Here is a 27,403-nt window from a genome sequence, read left to right on the forward strand (position 1 = left end):
TTTAAGACGTACTTTTCTGCACGGTCTGTTTAAGGTCATCCTCAAGAGGTGTCGATAATCTCTCGCTTTGGATTTAATCCTTTTAAACCATACGAGGACTTAAAACAGTCGGGTCAGGTTCACTAATCCACCGTGTTGTCTCTGTCTTGATAAGAACAGAATTGGCTCCTGTTAGTGACTCATCTCAGGTTACACCCGTTAATACAGACGGAGAGTGGGAACGGAGAAGCACTGGTTTATTAGTAACATCACTGTTGGACAGACCTTCACTGTCAAACTGCCATAAGCATCAGCCAGTCTGGACTGTGGGAAGAAAACAATGTGCAAAGATCTCCATGTTATTTCACCCTGACTGCTTCCAGACAATTATCAACCAATTTACATATTTCTACAAAGATTCAGAAATATTATTTTGGGGAAAAACAACTTTATTTATATCATAAAATGTCTTTCCAGTAAAATAAAAAACATAAAACAGGCAACATTATGTCATCAAGTGGAACATCTTTGGCTTTACTTGGGGTATGAGTGACTGTTGGCCCCTAGTTGCCCCCGTGCTGTCTCTGGGCTAGAGCCAACAGAGTGATCCAAACATCCCTGTTGAGTGTTGGGGCGACGACAGCAGCTACATTCAACCTGTGATACTGTAGACGTCCTGCTACTCCCACATAAAACCACTAATACTTCAATACTGCTCTTATACCCACACATATTTGGTTCAAGTTCAACATAAAAGCTGCATAATACCCTCAAATTTAAAGATACATTTCAGGTGCTTAGCAACTAAGTATTGAGCAAATTGTATATGAATGAAATCTTAACTACAAAAGTACATTTTTGAGAATGGGGTGATGAAATAAATCTGGAAACAGCAATCAATCACACCAGAGCTTCGGCGGGGAAACTGGACAGTTTTCAGACACGTAGGAGCCAGTATTTCAGACTGAAAGCCATGACGTACTACATGGCTCCTGCCTGTCTGAAATCCCCAATCTTTAACACAAAACCAAATCTAAACTCCAATTAAAGGTTTTTGACTTTCATTTGCGAGCCTCTCTTGACCACCACTACTTATGGGTGGAGGCAAAGTCTGTTTCAAGTATTTGACAAAGCGTAACTCAAACGCTCTTGTATCAATTGCCATAATGTGTTCAGCATTTGATCTGTGTTTTTGTGTGTGTATGTGTGTGTGTGTGTGTGTGTGTGTGTGTGTCTGTGTGTGTGTGTGTGTACTGTATGTATGGCACGTGAGAAGAACAGATATTGCAGTAGAATGTGACACGTGTACAAATCCATGTCATGTGAGGTAAACATGTAGCCCGACACAATATCATCTCTATCTCCGTGGCGTCAGGCATCTTTACTGTAGCTTGTCTCTCCCCCTCAGGACCTCTTCAGTCGTCGTAATCTAGAGGTTCTGGGCACAATTTCACTCCCCTCCTCTCCGAGTGTGGATCTGGAACTAATAGAGGAGCCTGAGGATGCAGGCTTGACAGATAGGCCCCTCAGACTTGCGGCCAGCCTGTTTTGGTTTGTCTGTGCCGTGTTATTGCTTGTGAGGGGGAGCCTCTGGGCCCGTTTCCCTGGAGTAAGCAGCTCTACTTCCAGTGTGGTTTTCTTGTGCTCGGAGACTGGGAAAGCCTTGGACTCTGCCTTGGCTTCGACAAGAGGAAGGGGCGGCAGAGGAAGAAGGTCATGCTTGGATGTTTGTGTGGAGCACTCGGTGGAGTGAGTTTGCATTGCAGCTGGAGGTCTTCCAAGGCACGTCCTCTTGGCCCTCTGTGGGTGAGGGTCTTCCCCTGCATCGCTTGGCTTGCACCTCTTGCTCTTGCTTGTCTCCTGACTGATTTCATGTTGGCAGAAATCTGCTGAGGCCCCATTTGGGTTGATGCTGTCTGGGGGACTGCTCTCAGTCTGCTGCTCTTGGGTCAGGCCTTGCTCTCGAGTAGTCCCAATCTGAGCCACAGCATCATTTAAGACACTGGGGCAAGGCACCTTGTGGTCTGCCTCCGGGAGGGCCATTTGTCCAGCGCTGGTCTCTTCTGGGTTCGATTCTGGCTCTATACCCTTAAGTTCCTCTCTTTGGTTTTTGGTACAGGCTCTCTGGTCAATCTGCTGTTCCCCTGTACTGGAACCATAGAGCTCTCGCTGGACACTGGCTTGTTTGGCTCTGCAAAAGTAAAAAGGATAAGAGGATATGAACAGATACTTGAGTGTCCTCTCTGACTGGTGGGGTTGGAAAGTTCTGCATTAGATCATACTTACATCTTTTGAAGCACAGTTTTCTTTGTTTTTGTGGGGCTGTTTAAAGGCTCTTGGGTTTCTCCCACTCTGGAAAAATATTCCGATCGGCTTTGTTCGCTCAGTTCGGTCTAAAGAGGACAAACAGAATCGGTGTAAACAAAAAATATTATTCCTGGCATCCCCTGGAAAGGTTTGGCTCCAAAGCAGACTGCTGTCATCATCTGGTATTGCTGGAGATTAAAAAACATCCACTAGACCGCTGTGAAAATGATAAGATAATGAATAAAATTAAAAGTCAATATAATCTAATGTGAGGAACAGATAGTTTATATAAATGTATCCTCCTCTGACTTTTCTGAATTCCAAATAGTGTAGCCACCTCACTATTTGAACTATGATACAGCACAAGAGGAATGTCTTCTTTAATGCCTTTAAAGACAGCCCAGCTGGCACAAATAATTAGTCCCTCACTTAATACTGTCCAAAGCAACCACCTCAAAGGCTTTAGAAAATAATCACTGGCTTGTCATAGTGTGACGTGCGTTTCATAGTCTCTGCTGTCTAAGACTTGGAGTGGTTTTTGCAGCCTGAGGCATGATTACTAAACGGTGAAACCATGTTGACAAGTCAAAACAGCGATTAGAGAGGGATCCTTAATAAGATGATGGAGCAAGGCAGAGGAAAAATACAACCGAGACATGAATGGGAAAATGCAGAAAAGGGGCAAAAAGCATCTCAGAGGAGAGAGGACAAGATAAAAACAAGTTAGTGAAAGTAGCCTCGTGGTTAGGAGACTGTAGCAGCACTTTGAGTTGCAGATTTAAATGCAGACTGCTCCATAAGCCACTATATGTTTGAGCCTCTACAAAAAGTACATTCTTAGCTGGCTAAAATGGTTAACTATGGGTTGAAAGTTCAATATACCCACAAACAAAGGGAACCTACTGAGGCAGAACAGGGAAAGGGCCAGAGATTGGATCTCACCAACGTGTGCCCTCAACAGGCCACTAATGAAGGTTAATCACAGGTCTTTTCCTTGGCTGACCCAGAACAGACTCTGGATTTATGAGAGAACACGAGACGCTGGTGGTAAATTGAGCAGAACCTAAATGTTGAAAGCCTGACAATTTATTGTAAATTAATTGGGAGAATATCAGAGTAACTGTGGTTTAGAGATTAAGCCAAAGTATATATTTGTTTAACCAGAATAAGCTGCATACGGGTGAGGAGCTTCATTATATGAGTGAAACTCTGTAAGCTAACAGGAATAAAAGTCTACAGTGATGCTCACTTGTATTAGGCTGTAATTAGGCACAGCAGTGCTTTGAGCTACAAGCTAACTTCAGCATACTAACAAGCTCATGACAACGACTCATCTCCAGGTCTGAAAAGTAAAGCCAGTGCCTAAGTGCCTTAAATCTCCATTCTTTCTAATGGCCAGCAGGAGACGACTCCTCTGGTTGCAAAAAAGAAATCCAACTGAATAAAAGTCTATGAGAAAATCATCTGACTTGATTTATTACCTCAGAAAATATTTTCCTAATGAACTTTTGGTCTCAATTGATAGTTTCAAGTCTTCTTCAATACAGCATGATGCTCATTTTGTAAATTATGGTCCCATTTAAAGTGAAATACACAATATAGGGCAAGAATGTCCAGTGTCCGGCCCAGGGGCCAATTGTGGCCCGCAGACCAATTTTAAATGGGCCTCGGCTTGACTTTAAAAATATGCAATGTGCCAAACTGCACTTTTTGCTTGTAACCAAGCAAATGCAATGGTTAGCTAAAAGCAGACATTCCCTGCTAGGTAGCAGACATGGCCTTGGCAAAAAAAAAAGTGTAAAGTTGAAGGCGAGGGCAGCTGCTTTCAGGAGCAGTTTGGACAAAAAAGTTTGGACACCCCCAATATAGGGTATGCTTGTCTGATCCACCCCTCTCTCCTCTATACATCCACCCTCTCATCCAAATATGATCACTTCTGATTCCAAAAATCTAAATGGTGACAGCAGAATTGCCAACTTCAAAACAGTAGTCCACAGAGTAATGCTCTTCTTTAATACAGTCTATCCCTGCATACATGTGGTGTCGACCAGCAAAATTCAAATAAACGCCCCCTCAAGTAACAACCTGGAAAGTTGGCAAACATTTTGGTACACAAGTTGCCAAGTTGACATTGTATATGTGGAAACATGGCAGACAAAAGTAATTGTTCAGTTGATTCGCATAATGCATGTAAATAGTTTGCTCACATGTATTTTCTAATGTTGTAAAAAAATTAGTTGCTGTCCATGTACAGTGGCCTAGATAAGTTAGAGAAGTTATTTATTAGCATTCATCAGGTAAAGCAATATTCTAGTAGTTTTAGGGGACATACTGGTGCAGCAACAAATCTGGAACCAAAGCACTTTGTAATGTAAGCCTTCAAACTGTTTTACCATACTTGAATAGCAACATTGATCTTCACTGGGATGTTAAATGCTCCGAGCTGTAAAATACAACACATCTTCTTTGTAGCATCCATGTTTTATCCACAATACGACTTAAAAGCTCACGACCTAACTTAAGTCGGAAGAATGACTTTCATTACACATTACATTCACCATTATTAGCCTGTTAGCATGCTAACAATTGTTTATTAGCTCTAAACATTAAGCACATCTGAGGATGAAAGGGGGAAAGGTGGGGCGTCGGTGGCTTAGTGGTAGAGCAGGCGCCCCATGTACAAGGCTGTTGACGCAGCGGCCTGGGTTCGACTCCAGCCTGTGGCCCTTTGCTGCATGCCAGTCCCTCTCTCTCCTCCCCTCACGCTTGTCTATCCTATCAAATAAAGGCTAAAAATGACCCAAAAATATCTTTAAAAAAAAAAAGAAAGGGGGAAAGGTTAGAAAAGTGTAAAGTTCAGGAATGACTAAAGTCAGTACGATCTAGCCTCTGGGACAAAATTTTGTATCTTTGTGACTGATGGGTGAAATTTTCACCTATTGCTAGATAAAAGGTCAGAGGTTCACCAAAGTCATTAGGATTTATCATCTAGCCACCACTACTGTCTGCATCAAATTTCATGGAAATCCATGTAGTAGTTGTTAATCTGGACCAAGGTGGTGGACCGACAGACATTGCCATCCATAGAGCCATGCTGCTAGCTAAAAACACTCCATAGACTATTGCAGTGGGAAAATACAACCAGACACAAGTTAAATCTTGGGAAATCGAGGCTGTGGCCTCTATGTTTATTTAATATCAGCCATTTTTCAGATCATTACTATTCCATAAACTGGTTGGTAAAATGATCAATGTGCACTCTAAGACAGGGGAAAGCCAATGTGGTAAGCTCTGGCCTCCATTAAAAGAAAAAAAAAATCATTAATGTCCCCTCCAACATGTCATGATACCAGTGACAACATATGACCCAACACACATGGGGAAACAGTAATCGTCCCAAGCTGCAAGGGCCAGCTGGGGCATTGTGGCTTTGCATTGGGTGTTGAGACCTAGCTGCACTCTGGTCTGTGGTGTGGCGGACGGAATAAAGAGGCCAGACGGAGGGAGGGGAGTGAATAAGGAGGCTGGGCAACAAGGAAGTAGGCGGAGACGACAAGAAACAAGGGACAAGATACTACAGAATGAATTAGAGAAAGAGAGAGCGTTTAGAGGGGAGTACAACAAAAGAAGAGGCACCCCCCCAGAGTCATATCGTCTGACCTCAACAGTCTCTCCAGCATGCCCACAAACACAAGAATCCTCACACAGGAAGTTCTCCACAGGCTGCCCTTTGTGTAGAGATGGAGTCATGCTTGAGTGTGGGCAGAGGGTTCAGTCTTTACGCTTTCTCATATCCAAAGCCACAGCTAGCACTGGGATTTGGATTTAGGACAGTGACACACATTCAAACTTGCATTTGCCTACGCACTCACACACCCACCCCAACAACAACAATTCTGAGAAAGATGTGGGTGCCATCATTTGCATTGTAATGCCTTGATATGTATTCTCATCTGTTTAATATGAATAAATGCTGTTTGAAAATCAACTTGAAAGAAAAATCAACAAGAAGCCAATGGGAGGTTCTCTGGGAAAGTTTTGTGCCTTTCTGTTCCTGTCGGCATGACTTCAAAAGAGCAGGAGAGAGAGAGAGTGAAAGAACTAAGTGATGGAGAGGAAGAGGCATGAAGAGAGGAAGAGGTTGAATATACATAGAAAGTAGAAGAAGAAAGACAGAAAGACAGACAGACAGAGAGAGAGATGGTGCATGAATTATTATCACCAGGGGTCCAGGGGTTGGAAATTCTGTATATAGCAACTAGAGAAGAAAGTAGAGGGATTTAAGATGGAGAGGGGGAGAGAAACAGAGAGAGTAAGCTGGTGTACGAACAACATTATAATCATCACAAGCTCTGTGGATAAAACAGTAAGTATTGTGTGGGAACTGAGGTGGCCTAATCTCGTACGGAATGATGCAAACTCCCAATAGCTGGAGAGCGTTCCATGAAAAAGGAGGGAGGGATGGTGGTAAATAAGAACTTCTACCCGCCCGCCGCCACCACCTTTCCCTCAGCAACAAGGATTTAACCCCCCCACCGCCAGCCAGTCTGCTCGCCCCCACACAGAGCTGCAAAACACTTCTCGTGATGCAACACGTGGAGCCGACCAACAGTGCCCTCCCCGGCCCCGGAGCCTCCGAAACAACATGGCTCCACCACGGGAGCTGCAGCAAGACAGCACATCTGGATGTCAGATTATAAAGATAAGCCTGGCAAAAGGGCAAGGAGAGCAGAGAGTATGAATCATTTTGGTTTAAAAGGATACCGGTACAGATTCTCATAGCTTGCCCTGATTCTAAATGACTCCTGGAAACAACTTCAAAAAGATAACCAACTACAGGCTCCATAAAATGCAGGGAATGAGCAGTTTCTTCTTTGCCATCAAAGATAAGGTAGGAACACAGATAGGAAGATTATGTTGGTTATCTTTTAAGGCAGCTGCACTTGAAAGTAATCCACTGACAGAGCCAAATAGTCTCTGGGTAGTCTAAAATACTCCACTGCTGCATAGCATGGCAAAACCACTCTCAAAGACATTTCTTATTTAAGCAATCTTACACTATGTTGACATACAGTAGAGGTTTGCTCTGTTCAATCTACATAAATGCCCATGGTCATGCCTCTGTACAATACAAAAACAATTTTGCTGGGTAAAAACATTCAGCTTTTCAGGAACCAAGAATAACAGACTTCTCTGCAGCTTGACAAACATGCATTGTTTTAGTTTATCCAATAGGTTTTGCAAGGATTTTTAACGGAGGTCAGAGATGTTTCTCAACCCATCATGTAGGCTTAGCAGACTTTTAGCTGAAGTTAAAACATGCACACAACCAGAAAAAAACATGATGACAGATGATGATGACAAGTCACAAAACAGGTCAGGATGGAAAGCTCCGATCAACCATCAACTCATATTTGCTTGTAATCTGCCACAGTGGATTGTTCTTGGATTACTCTAATGTCTTTGTATCTCACCCAACATACACAAAACCAGCAAGATGCCGTCCTCCCAAAGCCCGTTATTCACTCATCTGTCACAAGATAATGATTCATACCACCTGAAATGCTTGAATCCCTGAAAGTATTCCATTTATTAAAAATGAGTTCAGTCAAAGGAAAGCCTTTGAACAGTTCAGATGGCACATCTAAGTATACAAAATCCTTAAACTGGCACCAAGAAACAACATCACTATTTAACTGTCAGGCTAGAAATACCTCCTGCAGAGATGTTCGTGAAACTAGTCCACACACCAACCCCCCCACCCTACTCCCACAGAGGAAACATGCCCTGTTTGTCTAAGCTCACCACATCTTCCCTGAAACAAAGTCAACAAACATGCATGGGCACATACTTGTCTAAAATAGAGGACAGTTCGTATCCTTGAACAATGACATGTTTTTGGATCCACCCATGTGTAAGGATTAAGACAAGCTGTTAACTGTGTGGACTCACTTCGTGCAAATCAGTGAAAGCAGCTTAAGACAGGATGGAATGAAGAGACAAGATCGTGAGCTGTAAAGAGATCATAGTCATGTATTTGGCCTTGGCGGAGAGGAGATCAGCAGACACTGGAGGCTTGGGAAAGCGCTGCTGCTAGCTGTTGAGAGCTGTGAAGAACAGAGGCGTGCTGAGGTCATGAGTAAACACACAGGCTCGTCCACAGCTCAGTAGAGGGGGGGGGGGGGGGGGGGGGGGGGGGGGGACTGGAAACACATCTGCTCTGCCTTTGATCCAAACTTCTGCGGCCCAGCACGCCACTCACCTCAGCTGCCCACTCTGTGCCTGACTAGAAAACATCGGCCACAATCCTAAACACTAGCTCTTCCTTCCCATGCTGCCCTCCTCACTGTTGGTGCTGACTCACAATAGGAGCAACTTTTTATGAGGGACTTGAATCTTGAAATGTCAAGAAGAAAAAAAAAACACTGTCTGTGAGAGATGTCTTTTGTTTGCTTCTCATGCAAACATAGTTGTCTTGGTGGCCATGCCTCTGCAGAGTAGAACTGCAATTGTGCACACATTTAAAGATATGCTGTGTTATGACAATGCCATCATATCATATCATATCATATCATATCATGCAGATTTGCTCATGTACGGTATTTTTAAAAAAGGCAGACGAACAGAGAACCTCGCCTGCACATGAGCATCTCTTTTCCTCCTAAACTGCCTGTCAGACTTTTTACATTTACTTCCATTAAAAAAATGGTTTCAAGTTTCGATTATAAGACAGTGTTCATCAAACAAACAAACAAACAAAAAAAAAAGTTCTGTTTTCATTCCTTTTAAGGTAATTTTACAGATAATGATGATAATAATAATTGTGTAATACAGTATACTACTGTGATCATTTCTGATATGATTATATGCTCTAACAGAACGAGTACATCAGCCTGATAATAGTCTCTAATAGATCAAATTATCATTTGCAGTTGCCCCCATAGATGATTGGGGTCTTTCCCAAACCACCAGCTACACCCTCTCCCTACCTACTTCTACTCTTTCTGAGTTTACCTGGAGGGTCCGCCACATTGAGGGACGTCCCAAACCAAGGAGCGGGGAGGGGAAGTGGCTTATAAAACCATCCAACAGCAAGCCTGCTTCGATGCCGACTTACTGACCATGTGTAACACAATATTGTGTTTGTCATGTAAGATGCTCTGTACAATTTCAGTTCCATGCGGCTTCTCTTACAAACATAAACTGCTCAAATTAAAACATGCATTTATATTGTCATACAGATGTAACATCTTAAAGGTTATATTGTATTTAGGATAAAGTATACCCTCCTCTAGTCTCTAGAAAACAGTCAGGTTCCTTTGATTGAATATTAACAGGAACTGTTGCAAAAAACAAGCAGCGTATAAACATTAGAGAGAAAAACGTGAAAATGTTTAGAGAAAAAAAAAATGCCACAGTGAGGGTAGTGTGTCTCAAAGCTTGCTGCTGTGTCTATACCTTGATGAGGGGTGCTTCATTGAGCAGTGAAGGTGATTACAAATGGAGTTACACTCCACGGCAGAGTGGGAGTGGGTAGTGACTGGTTTGGAAAGGCCCCAGGATGTAAGGATAGATCTACTCAGCAACTCCAGACACTCAAACAGCATCTGAAACCATCTCCTTGTTACCAACATCAAAATCTGAGCTGCGTCAACAACTTCTGTAACTTTCGGAAACTGACATTCGTGTTGACTTTACTTAGCAATTGGCCAGATGCATGAAGGTCAGAAAGTAAACAGGGTTTGAACTTTTCTCTTAAGCCTTTTTTTTCATTGCTTACACGCTTACACAACTATTTCTTTTACTTATCATGTGTACAACCTAGTGTAACACTATGAATGGCTTCCAGGAAAGACTGGACACCAGGCTTCTTACCCCTTTTTCCAGACTTGCTGTTTGGGAAAGCTATAAACACTTCTGCCATGCGACGTGACTTGGCAGCATGTTATATGAACTGCTTTGTTTTGAGCTTACCTACACCTTAAAGGTCCAGAGGTTAGGACACTGGGAGAAATGGAATATAATAATCATAACTATGTTTTCATCAGTGTTTAATCACATGAAACTTAGAATCATGTTTTTGTACCTTAGAATGAGCCATCTGTATCTATATACATTGCTGTGCAGAAGAATGGACAAATCAAACACTGGCTCTAGATAGCGTCATTGGCCACCATAGTTCTCCTACATGCTTAGCACAAGCAGGATGTATCAGTTGGTTGCAATATGCAACCTCCCTACCAGTCAGACTTGCTCTAATCTGCTTGAAGGTACAGCTAACTGTTAGACCTGTACTAATTGAAATTTTTGTTCACTTTGGGGGCAGCAGACACTACCTGCAAATCCAGCATTGACATGTCACCTTTTAAGATGTGTTAGTGAACGTGTTAGCCAGTCGGCAGGTCTAATACTCATTCTTCTTTTAGCTCCATTGTTATCTCCACCGGCTCCTGAAGGAAATACCTAGCTTGATTCCCGCTAGTTGCTCCAATATGTTCACCAACTAATCGCTAAATCTGTCTGTCTGGTGTTTGGTGCTGGGAATGTGGTGTAAAGTGGGTTTATCAGAGCTTTTTGCTAAAAAAAGATGCATGTTGCTGTTGGAAAAGGTGTTGATGAGAGCTGTGAGACTGAACCAGAACATTAAATCTGTGGCCGTTAAACCAAAAAATATGCTAAAAGACGCTCCATAGACAAACACCTTGTAGAGTTTGGGGAAAGTGAAGCTTTGGGGGAAACTGAAACTGAAGCTGTGTTGCTAGAATGCTGAAGGCAAATTTCAATTTCATGCAATGTAATACACAAAAATGTTTCTTATCTTATCCTCTTGAGTGAGTTTGTCACTATAAGCAAGACTGTTTACATTACACTTGGTGATTTAATCAATTGTTGATATAAAATTATTGATAATCACAACCAACTGCATTTGTTTGTTATTAATCAAAGTTTTACTCACCCTTGATGATCCTTAATGATATTTCAGATGTGTTAAATCTGTGCAAAACATCTACAAACTCTAGCCTCAACCCAAAAATTGAGGTTTTGGTATTGACTTTGAGTACTTAAAATCAATAATAATTGCTATCCTAGTTCCTTCTATACAACTGGAAATGACTAAATCTCACCATCTCCTCTTTGAACTGAACCACAGCTGAAAATATGACTAATAAAAGTGCACAGTGTACAAGAGACATACAGCATGCGCTAGCGTGGGACCGAGATGCTGGCTTTCGCAGGACAAAAGGCCAACCATGATGTCACCTTAGTTCCCTCACAACATAACCCCCTGACCTTCTGAGAAGTGCTAATTTGATGAGTCTACATTTCCACTGCGGTTAAGGGTTTTTGCTCAACAAGGCACACAAACTGAATCCTAACAACAAAACCGAAACCTCCCTAAATAAAGGGAAACATGGCATTTTTTGGGACTAACAGGCTCATGCTGTCAAGAGTTGTGGAATAAAAGACCCCTTCTCAAACATATGATCAACTTTGACATAGAACTCTAAAGGCCCCATTATTTTTAGACAGCGGCATTATTATGCCTTACATCATTTGTGACTCACTGCATAAGCTTTTTTTTTTTTCATGAGATCGTCAACTTTTTTTGGCAACACTAAAACTGCGAAAACTCTGTTTCTGACAAATTAGAACAGAGCAAAGGATGTAAACAAATAATTGTTTTTGTCATGTGAGAAATGTTAGCCCTGCTGTCTGGTATCTTTCCCTTACAAACCACGTTCGAGGTTGGGCTAGTGAGAGCTCCACCACAAGACTCCCACCCTCCAATTCCCTCTGCTTGTACTGTATGAGCCCAGAGAACCACATCCTGAGGAGAGGAACGCAATCGACAGCAATGCCTCCTTGAACTGGAAAATTGGTTACACAATCTGAACTTTTCACTGACGACTGTGTTGCTCCACTAAAAATATTACAATCACTGCTTTCATTGGAAGCCAAACTGTGGAGAGTGCAGAGACATTTCAAAGGGAAACAATAGCAAAAACCCCATAGAAAAACAGCAGGCCGCTGATCATGGGATGTGATGGGAGAGATGTCTGTCCTTGATGTGAGTGCCAAGGTGAGAGGCTCCACCACTATTTCTCAGAATACTCTTGAGAGTTTGGAATCAAATAAGCACTGGCCACAGGATAGTTGTCCGTAATAGGAATGGACAAAAAAGAACTACAGTAGTAGGTCTTATGACATGGGCAACATGAGAACAACACAACATACACAGCCTGGACTCTTGCAGGGAAAAACCCACTGAACCCAACTTTATCTGAGTCCTATCAATCATTGCACATAACATTTAACTGCACACAATCACATTAACTGAATTCCTCCTCAAAAACCCAAACAATGTTTGTGTACCAGAATGATGAGGAATATTGTTGTAGTTCTCTTGAACCATGACTGAACTGCTGTAAATTGGAGAATTCTATATATTAGTGTGAGATTATATTAAGCCTTCACACTTAGTGAGGTGTTTAAAATTTCTGTAAGTATCTTTTACATATATTAATTGCTTTTTATTGCTATTGGGTGAACAGGTTGTAATGTAACTTAAAAACAACGGCCTCCCCTGACTTTCTCGGTTGCCTAACAGCCTGTGGACTGATTTCTATGTAAAGGACTCGGGACGAATTTTCCAGGAAAACCCAAAGAATATGACGTCATGCAAGGTCCCGACTGCCTTGCCTTTCACTTCACTACAGCGCTAACAGTGTGCAGCAGTAGCTAACATTAGATTAGGAATAGATTCCACTAACGTCAGCAAACAACCAGCTACCACCACAACAGAGTCCACACATGCTATGTTTCTATGATGATACACAGCCAAGAGCCAATGAGCTAACAACAACCTTAGCTAAGGTTAGCCAGCTAGCTATAGCTTAGCTATGCTGCATGTATCTATTGTTGGTTGCTTCGTAACATCAGCTGATAAAGTAGTCTAATTTGTAACGGCAAGCAACTTGCAGCTAATAGTCCAAATGAAATATAGGAACACTGCAGATTGTTACATTATTCTAAATATGATTTTAATTTACTTAACAGCCTTCTATCGACGTGATGCCTGTCAATCAGTCTTGTGTGTGTCACACCTAAACGGCAACGTCCAGGGTTGATAAATGAAGCCAACATGGAAGTGGCAAAAACTGCAGTTTCTTCAACAGCCACTTGAGGCTGGCTTCAGAAGCCACTCAATCCCCATAGACCCCCATGTTAAAGTGCCCAACTTCACAGCAGATATAAACATATTTACAGCCTGGTAAGAAAAACAGTTTTGGTTTCTATAGCTAATTTCCCCCTTCATGAATACTGTACGGGGGTGATGTTTATTATTACTCACCTGCTTACATTATTTTAAGGCTTAAATTTAGGCATAATAAAGGGCAGGCCACTTTGAGTGAGGCTGTCTACTGATAGTGTCCTTGGCTTCTTAGTCAGATCCACATCTCGTTCTTCCACAGTACCACTCTTGCCCAAATATGGTCACTTTTGGCTCAAAAACCAAGATGGTGGCAGCCAAGGTGCCGAACTTGGGGCTTCAAAATGGGAGTCCACAAACCAATGGGCGACAGTAGCTATGTCTATTATTTTCACAGTCTACAGTCACACCACTGTTATGGACGGTGCCCAAGTGCTCACTCATGCCTTTGGAGTAAAGGTGCGAGCAACACGATGCTGACTGCAGTTCACTTAACAGTCTCAGAGAGAGGTGTCACTAACAACAAGGGTTTTCTTAAAGACGCATACACAACCTTTAAAGGGTAGACAAACCCCATATTTTTATATAAGATGAATATTATGTTCTGACAATGTCAACATTGACTGCAGTGCCACAATAAGTTTGAATAAAAGTGGAGTTCTAGCAGTATCTAGACTTTCCCAAGAGCTAAAATGTACAAAATTAGTTTTGGCTTTATTTTCAACTACCCATTAATGTTGAGGTTTACAACAATCCCATGTTTGAGTTTGACAAAAACAACAACCAAAATTGTACAGCTGGGGTGAATTGGCAGAATGTGGGAGCAGGAGCTTTTCGAAGAAGGGGTGACTCCGCAGCTTTGGACCCCACCTCACTCCATCCAACCCCCCTGTCATCCTCTCCTTCCTCCTCACTAGGTCTCTGAGAAGCCCTGGCAGGTTCAGAGCCCCCCCCCCCCCCCCCCCACCCGTCACATGATGAGGATCAGCATATATAAAGTGAGAGCACAATTTGGCAACACATCCCTATAATAACACACAGACCCATGCAGGACTTTTTGCCAGGCGACTGGAAGAGGAAATAGAGGAGTATAAACAGCACTCACTGCGGCCAGGCTCGGGTTTCCATGGTGCGCTGAGGCATCCTCTGGACAGCTCACACACACAACATAGCGTTCAGGAAACACACGCAAATCTGAAGGCAGGCAGAGAAACAACACAGACCATGCTAGTTAATAACGTGGGCTCACCTCTAATTATGAGTCAAAGGCAGACAGAGGGAATTGTGGTGGAGGGTTGAATTTACATCTACAACACCAAGTATTTACTATCCCTCAGACCAAGGGGAAAATAGCAGTTTACAGATAACTGCTGAGCTTTATGAGCCGCGTAAACAGCATGAAATATTAGAAAATTTTATGTTAACAACGGCTCTTGGGGAGTAATATGACTGTTTCTTCAGCTTCAAAGGCAAAGACCATTTACAACAACAATATTATTGCATGTATTATATTATTATAAATGAACTGAACTCAACGTATCCCCTCAACTGGACAGACAAACTAGCCAATATCTGACCTATGGTTGCATAGCCTCCTGTATGTAAAGAACAAGCATAGTAATGAAGTCCAAAACTTTTAACATTACTCTCTTTGTCTTCTGCATCGTCGTGATTGTGCTTAATGTAATATACTCATATAGAAGAAACTACTAATGAAGAACTAACTTCCCTTTTGAAATACATTACAGAAGTGTTGGCAAAATACTTAAATATTCTTCATCTTTCATTCTTGAGCCACTTAGCTCACCACCCTCTGTTCAAAGGGTATGCAGCTGTGGCGAATTTAGTCCGTAAAAGCTCATATTCCTCCTCAGTGGCCATTTTTTAACACATTGGTTCTGCTTCACTTGTGTGGATCAGTGGTTTATAAACACAGCCAATGCACACACTTTGGTGAAGCAGGCACAGAACTTGCATATACCGCACACTTGCATTAGTGTACGCTCACCTTGTGTGGAGTCTGTAACAAGAATGACTATGGATGTCTATGTCGGTGGGGTGGTTTGGATGTTGACTGATTGCTCAAAAGCTATTTGCCATATTACCATGAAATTTGCAGTAAAAGTTCTTGGACTTTGAAGATGATTTCTCGGGCCACTACCAGGCCAAAATGTTCACTTGGACACTGTGAAATAAAAATCTAACAAGCATAAACTCAAACAGAAAGACTGCAATGAAATTTACTGAGAACATTTGTTCTATCCAGAGCATGAACTCTTTTGATTTTGGATATTCCACAAGCTTTTCTCTTGAGCCACCTGAGCCAAATTTATAATTCTAAACAAATTTTATCTCATAATCTGAATTTATCCACCTCAAATTTCCTTTCAACATTTTTGTGCTGTTGGGTAAAATGAGAGTACCACTGCATTTTGAATGGCTAATTATAATAATAATTTGCCACATATAACCAGTCAATCTGAATAAATACTTTTTAAACTTCTGTTTTATGCTGACTAATATATTTTTCATGACTTGACCGCTATGTACAGTTAACTCAGTGGACCAAATTACCCAACCTTTGACCTCAGGAGACTGGGTCTAATTTGATGAGTAACGGACCTGCTGAGAGAAGCTGTCATCTCAGTCTGCAGCAGGTCAGTGCTGCCTTAACATCCAGGCCCCTGGGGAACGGATATTAACTTTACTGACAGGAAGAGAGCCATGTTGGTCCCATGAAAAGGTGGCCAAGGGTCACAGGCACTAGATGGGCCATGGAGATAGATTCTCATTGCTCTCCATAGACAGTCCTCCAATCTCTCTTTCTCCCACTCTCAGTAGCCTCTCAAGGGAACCACTTAATGGCTGCCTGTTCCCTACAACACCCCAACCAGGTAGGGACAGGACATAAAAACAAGTGAGGGGGAGAAAAATCAACATCCAGAGCACAGATGACTTGCTCTTTCTGTGGGAAATGTGGTACGAGCCACTGAGACGTCTATTTCTGATCCATTTAACTGGAAATTGATTCTTTAAAAACATGAAGGTTACATACCCCCATAGAGCTGTTTGACGATACATCTGAGGTTGAAGTGCCGCTTCAGAAAATTGGCGACCAGGTTGAAGTTTTTCCCTATTAAAAAAAGAAGAAATACAATTAAGGATAAAAAGAGCAGAAAGAAAAAATATTGTACATGTGACACCATTTCCCAGGCTTGAAGATAAGCTATGTGTTCCCATACCAATACTACCGTAGTATTTAGTATGCCACAAAAAGATTTAGTATGTCCCAGTACATAGCATTTCAAACGCAGTAAGCCAAAAATACCAGGATGTCCTACTGCATCCGGTCGCAATTTAGAGTATGCAAGCCAGCATACTTTTCTGGCTATTGTGACCCACAATCCTCTGCGCAGCAGGAGATACGTCACATAGATTGAGCCGCAGACAGATGACATCTCATTGACAGCTGACAAAAGCCACAATGACAGGTGAGAGTAAATTCAAGTGTATGTACTATATATTTTTTACAACTGATGTGTATAATACATTAATATATATTAATTTTGTGTTACAGACTATGACTATGAGCATAAGGGTCAAAGTTCAAGGCACAATGTTGTGACAAAGTAGTGCGTCCCAATTGTATGCAGTCTCCATGCAACAATAAATACTTTGCAAGAGCAGCTGCAGTGCGCACTGAAAGTAAAAGGGAAAAGTATGCAGTTCAGATAGCAGAGGAAGTGCATAACATACAGTACAGGCCAAAAGTTTGGACACACCTTCTCATTCAATGCATTTTCTTTATTTTCATGACTATTTACATTGTAGATTCTCACTGAAGGCATCAAAACTATGAATGAACACATGTGGAGTTATGTACTTAACAAAAAAAGGTGAAATAACTGAAAACATGTTTTATATTCTAGTTTCTTCAAAATAGCCACCCTTTGCTCTGATTACTGCTTTGCACACTCTTGGCATTCTCTCCATGAGCTTCAAGAGGTAGTCACCTGAAATGGTTTTCCAACAGTCTTGAAGGAGTTCCCAGAGGTGTTTAGCACTTGTTGGCTCCTTTGCCTTCACTCTGCGGTCCAGCTCACCCCAAACCATCTCGATTGGGTTCAGGTCCGGTGACTGTGGAGGCCAGGTCATCTGCCGCAGCACTCCATCACTCTCCTTCTTGGTCAAATAGCCCTTACACAGCCTGGAGGTGTGTTTGGGGTCATTTTCCTGTTGAAAAATAAATGATCGTCCAACTAAACGCAAACCGGATGGGATGGCATGTCGCTGCAGGATGCTGTGGTAGCCATGCTGGTTCAGTGTGCCTTCAATTTTGAATAAATCCCCAACAGTGTCACCAGCAAAACACCCCCACACCATCACACCTCCTCCTCCATGCTTCACAGTGGGAACCAGGCATGTGGAATCCATCCGTTCACCTTTTCTGCGTCTCACAAAGACACGGCGGTTGGAACCAAAGATCTCAAATTTGGACTCATCAGACCAAAGCACAGATTTCCACTGGTCTAATGTCCATTCCTTGTGTTTCTTGGCCCAAACAAATCTCTTCTGCTTGTTGCCTCTCCTTAGCAGTGGTTTCCTAGCAGCTATTTGACCATGAAGGCCTGATTCGCGCAGTCTCCTCTTAACAGTTGTTCTAGAGATGGGTCTGCTGCTAGAACTCTGTGTGGCATTCATCTGGTCTCTGATCTGAGCTGCTGTTAACTTGCCATTTCTGAGGCTGGTGACTCGGATGAACTTATCCTCAGAAGCAGAGGTGACTCTTGGTCTTCCTTTCCTGGGTCGGTCCTCATGTGTGCCAGTTTCGTTGTAGCGCTTGATGGTTTTTGCGACTCCACTTGGGGACACATTTAAAGTTTTTGCAATTTTCCGGACTGACTGACCTTCATTTCTTAACGTAATGATGGCCACTGGTTTTTCTTTAGTTAGCTGATTGGTTCTTGCCATAATATGAATTTTAACAGTTGTCCAATAGGGCTGTCGGCTGTGTATTAACCTGACTTCTGCACAACACAACTGATGGTCCCAACCCCATTGATAAAGCAAGAAATTCCACTAATTAACCCTGATAAGGCACAGCTGTGAAGTGGAAACCATTTCAGGTGACTACCTCTTGAAGCTCATGAAGAGAATGCCAAGAGTGTGCAAAGCAGTAATCAGAGCAAAGGGTGGCTATTTTGAAGAAACTAGAATATAAAACATGTTTTCAGTTATTTCACCTTTTTTTGTTAAGTACATAACTCCACATGTGTTCATTCATAGTTTTGATGCCTTCAGTGAGAATCTACAATGTAAATAGTCATGAAAATAAAGAAAACGCATTGAATGAGAAGGTGTGTCCAAACTTTTGGCCTGTACTGTAGATAAAGTGGTTAATCAAAGGAATCACTATACAACATGTTTTATCCCATACTTGGACCTTCATGCAATGGGTTCCACAACCAGCACTACTTCCACTTCTTACTGTAGAAGCACACTAAGCTGGGATATGCTAGACTGAAAAAAAACACAAAAAAACAAAGCTCATTCCTACTCATTATTGTACTGTTAGATCTATATGGCTCTATATGCTTAGATACATCCCATCAATTTCCTGCTAACCATAATCTTATGCTCAGTCCGGGGGGCCAACAGCATACAATAAAACCAGCTAACTCATCCATGGAGTGAGAAACTATTCATTTCAATTTAACCGACCTCCCAGTTTGGAACAAGCAAAGAAACCATGGTCCGGGCCTCTGCTCTACTTGTCATGGAATGTTTGTCATGGTATGTCAGATGTGCTGGGCAGAAACAGAGGCCTGTTGCCTAATCTGGTAGGAATTTGTTGACTTAAAGCAAGGGTCTGGCTAACACGCTACCCAGTTGTTCCTTGTAAACAGGACAACAGTCCGGGGAAGTTGACAGAGCCGGCTCTCCATTTGGTACGTTCTTGGTTCCCTTTCCCTCCTCTTGATAGTGACTGTGAAACTTATACCCTGCTTGACTTTACCACCACCTCTGTATACTTTTTTTTCTTATTTGGCATTCTCATATTGCTGTTGCCGTGTGAACACCTCATTAACTCCCAACTATGGGGATTTTAGTACTTTAACGTCAATTAAAGGATTACTTGTCTTCCATAGTTTGAGAAAAGCCTGACCTCTTGTACTTAGTGCTCTTTCAGAACTCCCTGGATAATGTCAAATATGCACTGTCATCAAGCTGAAAACGAGGCGGTCTTTGTCTCTGAATAGCTGACATTTTGGGAGTAGAGAGGTTTTTACCCATCGGCAACAACACTGACAGTCACTCATAGATAAAAACATTGAAAAACTTGGACAAGTCTCCTCTAAAAGTTGATCGACAACAAGGATAAATACGTCCCACACAGTACCTTGGTATACACCACACACTGCAGACAGCATGTTAACAGCACTGGCCCACACGCAAGTGTGAGGGGGCCTTTGTGAACGTTCCCCTTTCTCTGTTAGCTGATGTCATCTCAGCACCAACTCAAAGCATTTAATTATCGTCTTCAAAAAGGAGCCGTCCTGTGATTCTTTGGATAATGACAGGCAATTACAGAGACAGTGTGTCACAAAACTGCCACAGGTATACACTTAAGTGCACTGGACAGTGATTAATGGCACCACCGTGGCTTTCTTTTTCTCTTTGCTTGTGGTCAAATTAGCATCAGGGGTCACTACAGCAAACACAATTCATACTTGCAAAAAATAAAAATAAAAAAAAACACATACACATGAATGAATGGAGGAATAAATGAATACAACAGTCAGTCAAATCTATTTTAAACAAACTGAGCTCAATCCGTCAACTGAGAATAAAATGAAACTAAGCTGAGACATTTAGGGGCTTTCAAAATATGAATACCTGTTTGTTACTATGACGCTGAGCAATTACAATCAATATTTTCCTAAAGATGATAATGTTAAAGTGGTACCTAGGTGACAGGTTATTACGTTTGTCAGTCTGACACCTATAGCAACTTGTCTGATCCTCACAAGCTATTATGTAAAAATTTTGCCTGCAGCAAAATTCACATGTTCGACAGCTTAATAAAGATATGCGAACATATATTAATGTCTCTCAGAGACAGAACAAAAACAAATCTCCAATTGGCACGATAAAAATGGAGACTTCTAGATCAGTGACTGTTACTTAACCCCATTATTTTTCATTCGAGCTATCTAATCAGGGACTTAATTATTCCCAGGGCGCCAACTCAAAGCATTTACCTTGCTATGAAGACAAAAAAAACCAGCAGGGCTCCAAGAGCCTCAGTTTGGGAATCCCTGCTCTGCAGCAAGAGGACCATACAATAGAGGAGCCATGAGACAGCTTTAGGTGAATGATGAATATGGATTTACAAGAATCATTTTACATCCTGTTTTGTCAACCAAGGGCTCAGGTATATCTATACATACAGCACAGTCTGTACGTATAATGACATTTTTTGCTGTATAGAAAACAATGACTCAGTGTTAACTTTCAGCTTAAAGGTGCACTGCACAGGCTTGACAGTTACTGTTTGTAAATAACAGGCTCGCCAGCTAAAGTGAAAGTAAAACCCAACCCAGCGTCACTCTCGTTTGGCGGTTTGCCTCGCTATATTTGCGTTTATCAGCACTGTGTCTCTTGGATGCCTGCTGTTTACAGTCTGGCACCTGGTCGCTACCTTTTTATAAAGCCCTGACTTTACTTGTGCGCTGTGGGGGTACATGCCCATGAATGTCCCAAGCACAAAATATAAGAAGAAAATTCTTCCGTTTAATTTAATGCCTGAATGTTATTCATTCTTTATTATGTGCATTCCTCTTGGAAAATTGTTAACAAGGACCGAAATAAATGACCACTTCTACTACCACTATATCTTTAATTTGGCCATCCAACAACAACAACTAAATGTGTCAAAGTCCAAATTTGTATAGACTGTACTGTACAGGGTGGAGGTCTTGTTGAGAACCAGACAAAAGCTCCCAGCTATTTTAAATGTGCAACATTTTACTCTAACCAAGATCTTTGTTCGGCATCGTCAAAATCTGACTAACAACTCTGTTAGTTTGTAACACTGCACAATTAGAATTATGAATCAGGGGTCACCACAGCATTTGGATCTGCCTGTCCTCCACCCTGTTTGTTTTGGACATCTTCTTGAAGCGGGAGAAACATGTTAATGTTAGATTCACTAGTACATACATGATTGGAGTACCTCCCTCACTGATCTGCCTATAGAGGTGGGGGTCCCTGGAAGTCAGTCCCTCTGATGGGGAACATCGCCTAAATTTAAAATGCCAGTATGTTATTTCCATGGCTGAGGAAAGTTTAATCAATATTTATGAATATGAGCTGCCTTCTCTCTCAAAGCCAGAAACCAGAGAAGTAAGTCTCAAACTTGTGATGTCATCAAGTCTTAAGTCTGGAGGTCCTCCACAGACAGTGAACGGGAGACTGATTTTGTGGACCCACAGAATGTTTGTTTTCTTTTATATACCCAAATGAGCTTTATTCTATTGTAGCGTTCTCAGCTCTGCAACACAACATGTACCCATATACTTAGAACATTCCCCTGGGTGCTCTCAGTGCCATTTATAACATATTTCACCATTGACTGTGACTGAAAAGTCTACGAAACTTACCTCTTTGGGTTCTGGCTTTGAGAGAGAATCGCTCATGTTCATAAATTTTGATTAAATGTTAAGAGTTTTAATACACTAGTTCAGATTTGGGAGAGAGTTGTTCAAGTTAACTAATATTTTTGGCCTCAGACCATAGGAATCACATGCATGAATTTTGGAAATGGGTGTAGTTCCTCTTTAATACTTGATGTACATAAATTATGTAGGACTGGTGAAGTCACCAAGCTTTAAATAGAGTGCTTAATTAATCCCAAAGGGAAATTGCACAGTGTATGGTATGTTGAGCATGTGTAGTTAACAATAGCAGCATTCCTTTATTGGGAAAAAAAATCGTATTATTCTTTAAATAGCAGAGCAGTGGTCATCTATCGTCCATTCTGGATGTCTACCACGAGAGGAATGCAGATCTTTATCTCTGTTTTGTTTTCTCTGCCCTTTCTGGGTCCAGGAGGGACCAGGAAGCAAGCATCTTTCATTGCGCATTCATGGCTGTCTATGTTTTTAGAGGTTTTGATTTTGTCCGTTAGACTCTTTGGTCTCATGCCTAGCTTATAAACTATTCTCATTGCTTTCCCCTGTGGACTGAGCTTGCCAATTCCCAGGACAAGTTTGACAGGGACGTCTGGACACGGAGTTGGGAACCAGTGCAACGCCATGGCCCGAGACATCAGCTGTTGCTCCAACTTTATAACGTCCTGCACAGCGCAGAGTTGCTCTTGGCCCTCTGCCCGGGTTCTCTCGTGCTAAGCTTACATTCATGTTTCTCTCTCACAAACAGTTTGCTAGTGCCTCCTCTGGGAATGAGTGGCCCCTTTCTGTGGCAACTGTGGCCCGCAGTGGTGCAATACCCAAATCTGCAGGGTACAGACTTTAAAGGGTTTCATTTGTACTTCCTGCAAGAGAAGATGGCCTTGCTTAATTGTTTTGAAACCCAATGCACAACAATATTTTGACAGGTCAAATCAAACAGTAAACAAGCCAGCACGCCATGTTTTTAGAAATGTGGTAGATAATATCTTAACCGCTTGTATGGAGATACTTATACCATCTTGTAATATACCACAAGACAACTGCAGAAAAAAAAGGACACAGACTCCACAGGGCTGGTGCCAAGGCTAGAATACTGTACTTTCAAGAGACACACATACACACACACGCACACATCCCTGCAGCTTTCACCGCTTCCTGGGAAAACAATGAGAGGAAAGAAAAGTCAACAAACCAAAAGGCATCCAGAGTGACTAGGACTGTAAAATGGAACAGACAGGGGTGAGAAGCATTCAGACCAGGGTCAAAGGTAAGCCCCCATGGAACAGACTTCATTAACTTCAGTTATATCCTGAGGAGATCATTAAAACAGCCCTAGAAAACATAGCCTACTTTTTCTTGCCATCCGCATTCCTGGCAGCCCATGCTGTTGTGACTCCTGCAAGAATCCATAAGAATTCCTAGCAGGTCCTGGACATGCATTATTAACAACAAAGACTAAAGTTAATGTCACGAAAAACGATCTGGTTCTATTTGCTTGCTCTCAAACTTAAAACAAACAAATACATAGTTGGAGTTTCGCAGTTAGCACACATCCTTTAACGCCTCCAGGTTAAGTGAAATGCTCGCTGTGGCTTCAGCTCATACACTTTGTCTTTACCTGCTGCCATTTTCTCGCAAGTGCCCAATCGCTACTGAGCATGTGCACATCTCAGCAGAGATGATAGTGAAACAGCTTACACCCTAGTTACTTTAATCATCAGCCCTGGTAAAACTAGCAGTACTAAAACTACTAAAACTAGTGGGCTAGTGTGTTGATAGATCTTCTAGCCTGATATGGTACTTTTCTTGTCCCACTATTACTGAGCCCTGCAAAGTGGGCCCTGGGCCTCTAATACGAATACTTCAGTGAGCTTCCGGCAATAACCTGATTTACATGACATAATTAAAAACAACAGGTTGTCACATCAGGGTAAAGCTTTAAATAAAACTGTTTAACTTTTGCTGGAAGAAAACAATTTCTTGGCCATGTTTATGTTAGCAGGTATGCATGATGATAGCTCATGGCAGGAAAGATGATAACTTGTAGCAATGTATTAATAAGTATTAATAATTATAAAATATTTTGTATAAAAATATATTTAAATCAAAACTGAAATAAATCAGTCAAAATAAGATGGTTCCCACAGATGAATGGAAGATTATTTTAGGCTCATGTGCATAATAAGGAAAAAATGAGGGGCCTCTCAGTCAGTTAGTGCAAATGTTTCCACCAAAAAATGAAAAAAACTCTCCAGGCAGCAGTATTATATATCATTAATACACTTAAATTATGCCAGCACTGCTTCAAAAACATGGCACTGAGAAGGAGGGAAATCTGATTACCCACCAGCTGCACGTAAACGCTGGTTTTTCAGTAACCTGGTTATTGCAGTGCATGTAAAGACATTCTCCGATTTCCTGCCGTAACCTGATTTCTCCCATTAAGCATGTTTCTAGTGTGCATGTAAATGTAGTGACTGTATGTCAGGAGAGCTGCAATTCCCACGCAACCCCTTTATGAACAGGAGTTGAATCAGCAGGACAGTCAGACATCAGTGCCTGCGAATCCTGCTCTTTTGACATCTCTGCTTTGATGTGGACCCCCTCCCTCTGTCCTCAAGTGTGGGTGGAGAGTTGGGGCTTAGAGCGAGAGAGAGGGGTGGAGTGGTGAAGGATGAGAGCACATGAGGAAGTTACCCATATGTAAGTGGGGGCTTTCCTGGAAGGACATCACTCTCTGTGTGTAACTGTAACTACGGCCGTAGCGGAGCACTGTGCCTTATCATCCTGCACAACGTCCACCTGAAACAATATTTGCACATGAGTGTTCAATTTAACATTTGGGTGACCCCTTCATCGCAGTTACAAAATACGCCGCAGCATGGTAGCTCAGGCCAACCCATAATGCAGCATGTGACTAAAGTGGTGGGGAGCATTTTGAAGCACAGAGCAATTATCGAGGGAAAGAAATCTATTTCTCAGAAACGTAATCTGATGAGAGAAATGCAGTCACAATACAAAATGTCATATTTAATCATCATTATATCTTAATTAGCCCAAGAGGCCACAAATCTCTCAAAGTGCTGCCACTGTTTATATTAAAGAGCATTCAGAAGGAGGAGGATGCAAACTGCTTATTTTGCATTAAGCTCCTTTGGATTAATGTTGTGCAGAGCAAGTTTGTGGACTTGAGTTATGCACTGTGCTGGCCTTTTAAAACTCAGATCAAGGTCTCATTGGAAGCAGGCTGTCTCTGTCTGCTGGGCCCCTTTGCAAATCTGCTAGCCAGTGTTTATAAATCCAAATAGATGAACCATGGCACACATGGCAATTCTATCTAGGTTTTGCTACCAGTGACTGATGATAACAGGCGGGTAAGGCCATGCAATAAAGAACATTTTGTGTCAAATTTACTATAGTTCAAAATTTGATCTTACGTGATTTAAATTTTATTTAAATGACGTAATGAAGAGCCTGGAAAGCATTAATGTCTGCAATTAAATTGTGTTGCTTTTGTTTAGGCCATCCTGGGCTGGCATTTCCTGACAACACAAGGCAACTTTGGCACACAGCACTACAATGACATCTGTCCACAGGAAAATCCACAGAGCTCACATGAGCACATGACACAGACCAGTTTCTCTCAAAGTGAAGCAAAGAGCAGAAAGAGAAGACATCCACTGAAATGTTGCAGTAATTCCTAAAACAAGGCATTCTGGTCATGCTGAACACTTAGCACAGAGTTCAAGAGAGTGTGTGCCATCTCCCAGACCAGATTGTGGTGAATGGGAACAGTCACATGAATGTGATCCGTGCTCAGGCTCAGGCTCAGGCCCTAATTATATGGGAAAAGAGTGTGGTGTGACAGCTATGGCGGGGATTGCGGTTGTGTCCTAAGAGACTGCAGCTGACCCTGCGGAGACGGAGAAGGAGAGAAAGTGAGAAAACATGAAGAGACGACACGAGGAGAGAGTGGATAAATGTGTGTAAAAATGCAAAGGACAAAGGAAAAAGAACCAAAGTGTGTGTGTAGTGTGCAATAATAGGAAGGGGGAGTTGACATTGGAGTCAGACTGTCCTATGTGTTGCTGCTGAGTAAGGCCAGGGGCTTACAGGAAGGATTTAAAGAGCCACAGCAACACCACAAAGCACCAGGGGAAAGGGGGTTGCCCAGCAGGGGCCAGGGTAGGGAGGGCGAGCGGGGAGAGGGGCAGGCTGGCTGGAGTGGCTACTCTGATCAGGATCCATTTCCAGCCTGGGCCTTGGAATTCCTTTGTTCCAGTCACAGGTCTCCGTTTCCCCCTAGACTTAATCCAAGCCTGCCTCACGCCCAGTAACACAGAGCAGGGCAGGTAACTCTGCCACAGGGATGCCTCTCTATTTACAGACCAGTCCCCACACAACAGCCACTCACATAAATATTAATAGCTATGGTAGCACTGCGGAGAAACAAGGTGGGTTAATACAGGTTGTCACTCCAGACGTACTTCTTTGTCTATAGAAAAGTGCTGTGAACTGTGACAGTGGGAGGCTGAAAGAATGGCAAAATGGACATCCAACACACATAAGTGTGTTTTTCCATTTTGTACACAGAAAGTCTCACTCACATTGTGACTGAATAGCTTTTCCAAATGTGATAAACTGCTTGAGACTGGAGTTGTAGGCCTTCAAAGAGCCAGAGAAGCCAAACAAAACTAAATCTATGACAGGGCAGTGCAAAATTTAACCATCGCCCTTTTAGTCTCTACACATCCTCCGCATTCTTCATTGGGAGGGAGATGGTCATTCGTAAACACATTCTCCAACAGTAAAGCTATCCAGCAACACTTGTGCTTTTTCCCGCAATGGCCGTGGCCAGGCTGCCTTAAGCCCTCTTCATAGGGCTGCCAAGAGGAGTCAGTGGTACACTGTGCAGCACTCGCAAAGCCCTCTCCCACGGCTATTAGTGACCATTCATCTGGGGAGCCTGGGAAAATGCCTCTCCAGCCTGCCGTGGCCATGGGGAAACAGGCTGGCAGGTGTTCCCTCCCCCTAAGCCCTGGCACCTGTGCAGGGAGAGGAAGAAGGAACCAGCTCTGCCATGGGCTAAAATGAACTCTAGGTACCACTTTGCCAGGGCTCCTCTAACTCCTCTGACTGGTAGGAAGCCTCTCAAGCACCAGGATAAACTATACCGGAGCTGTGCCTCACATAGAGAGATCAATGTGGCTGT

The 27,403-nt window shown here is 42.3% G+C and overlaps 1 protein-coding gene across 3 annotated transcripts in view; it reads right to left on the reverse strand.

Moving 5' to 3' along the window:
* Nucleotides 1-70: 70 nt before the first annotated feature.
* Nucleotides 71-27,403, reverse strand: part of slx4ip (SLX4 interacting protein) — a 40,686-nt gene continuing 13,353 nt past the window's right edge. For all 3 annotated transcript variants that reach the window (XM_078176301.1, XM_033613889.2, XM_033613890.2), the window contains exons 5-8: nt 16,554-16,631; nt 14,604-14,692; nt 2,266-2,372; nt 71-2,170 (exon numbers count right to left, since the gene is read on the reverse strand). In XM_078176301.1, coding sequence (XP_078032427.1) covers nt 1,384-2,170; nt 2,266-2,372; nt 14,604-14,692; nt 16,554-16,631 — 1,061 coding nt within the window. In that variant the 3' untranslated portion in view covers nt 71-1,383. The remainder of the gene's footprint in view (nt 2,171-2,265; nt 2,373-14,603; nt 14,693-16,553; nt 16,632-27,403) is intronic.

This window comes from Epinephelus lanceolatus, chromosome 17 (genome assembly GCF_041903045.1).
Source record: "Epinephelus lanceolatus isolate andai-2023 chromosome 17, ASM4190304v1, whole genome shotgun sequence".
NCBI classification, from domain to species: domain Eukaryota; kingdom Metazoa; phylum Chordata; class Actinopteri; order Perciformes; family Serranidae; genus Epinephelus; species Epinephelus lanceolatus.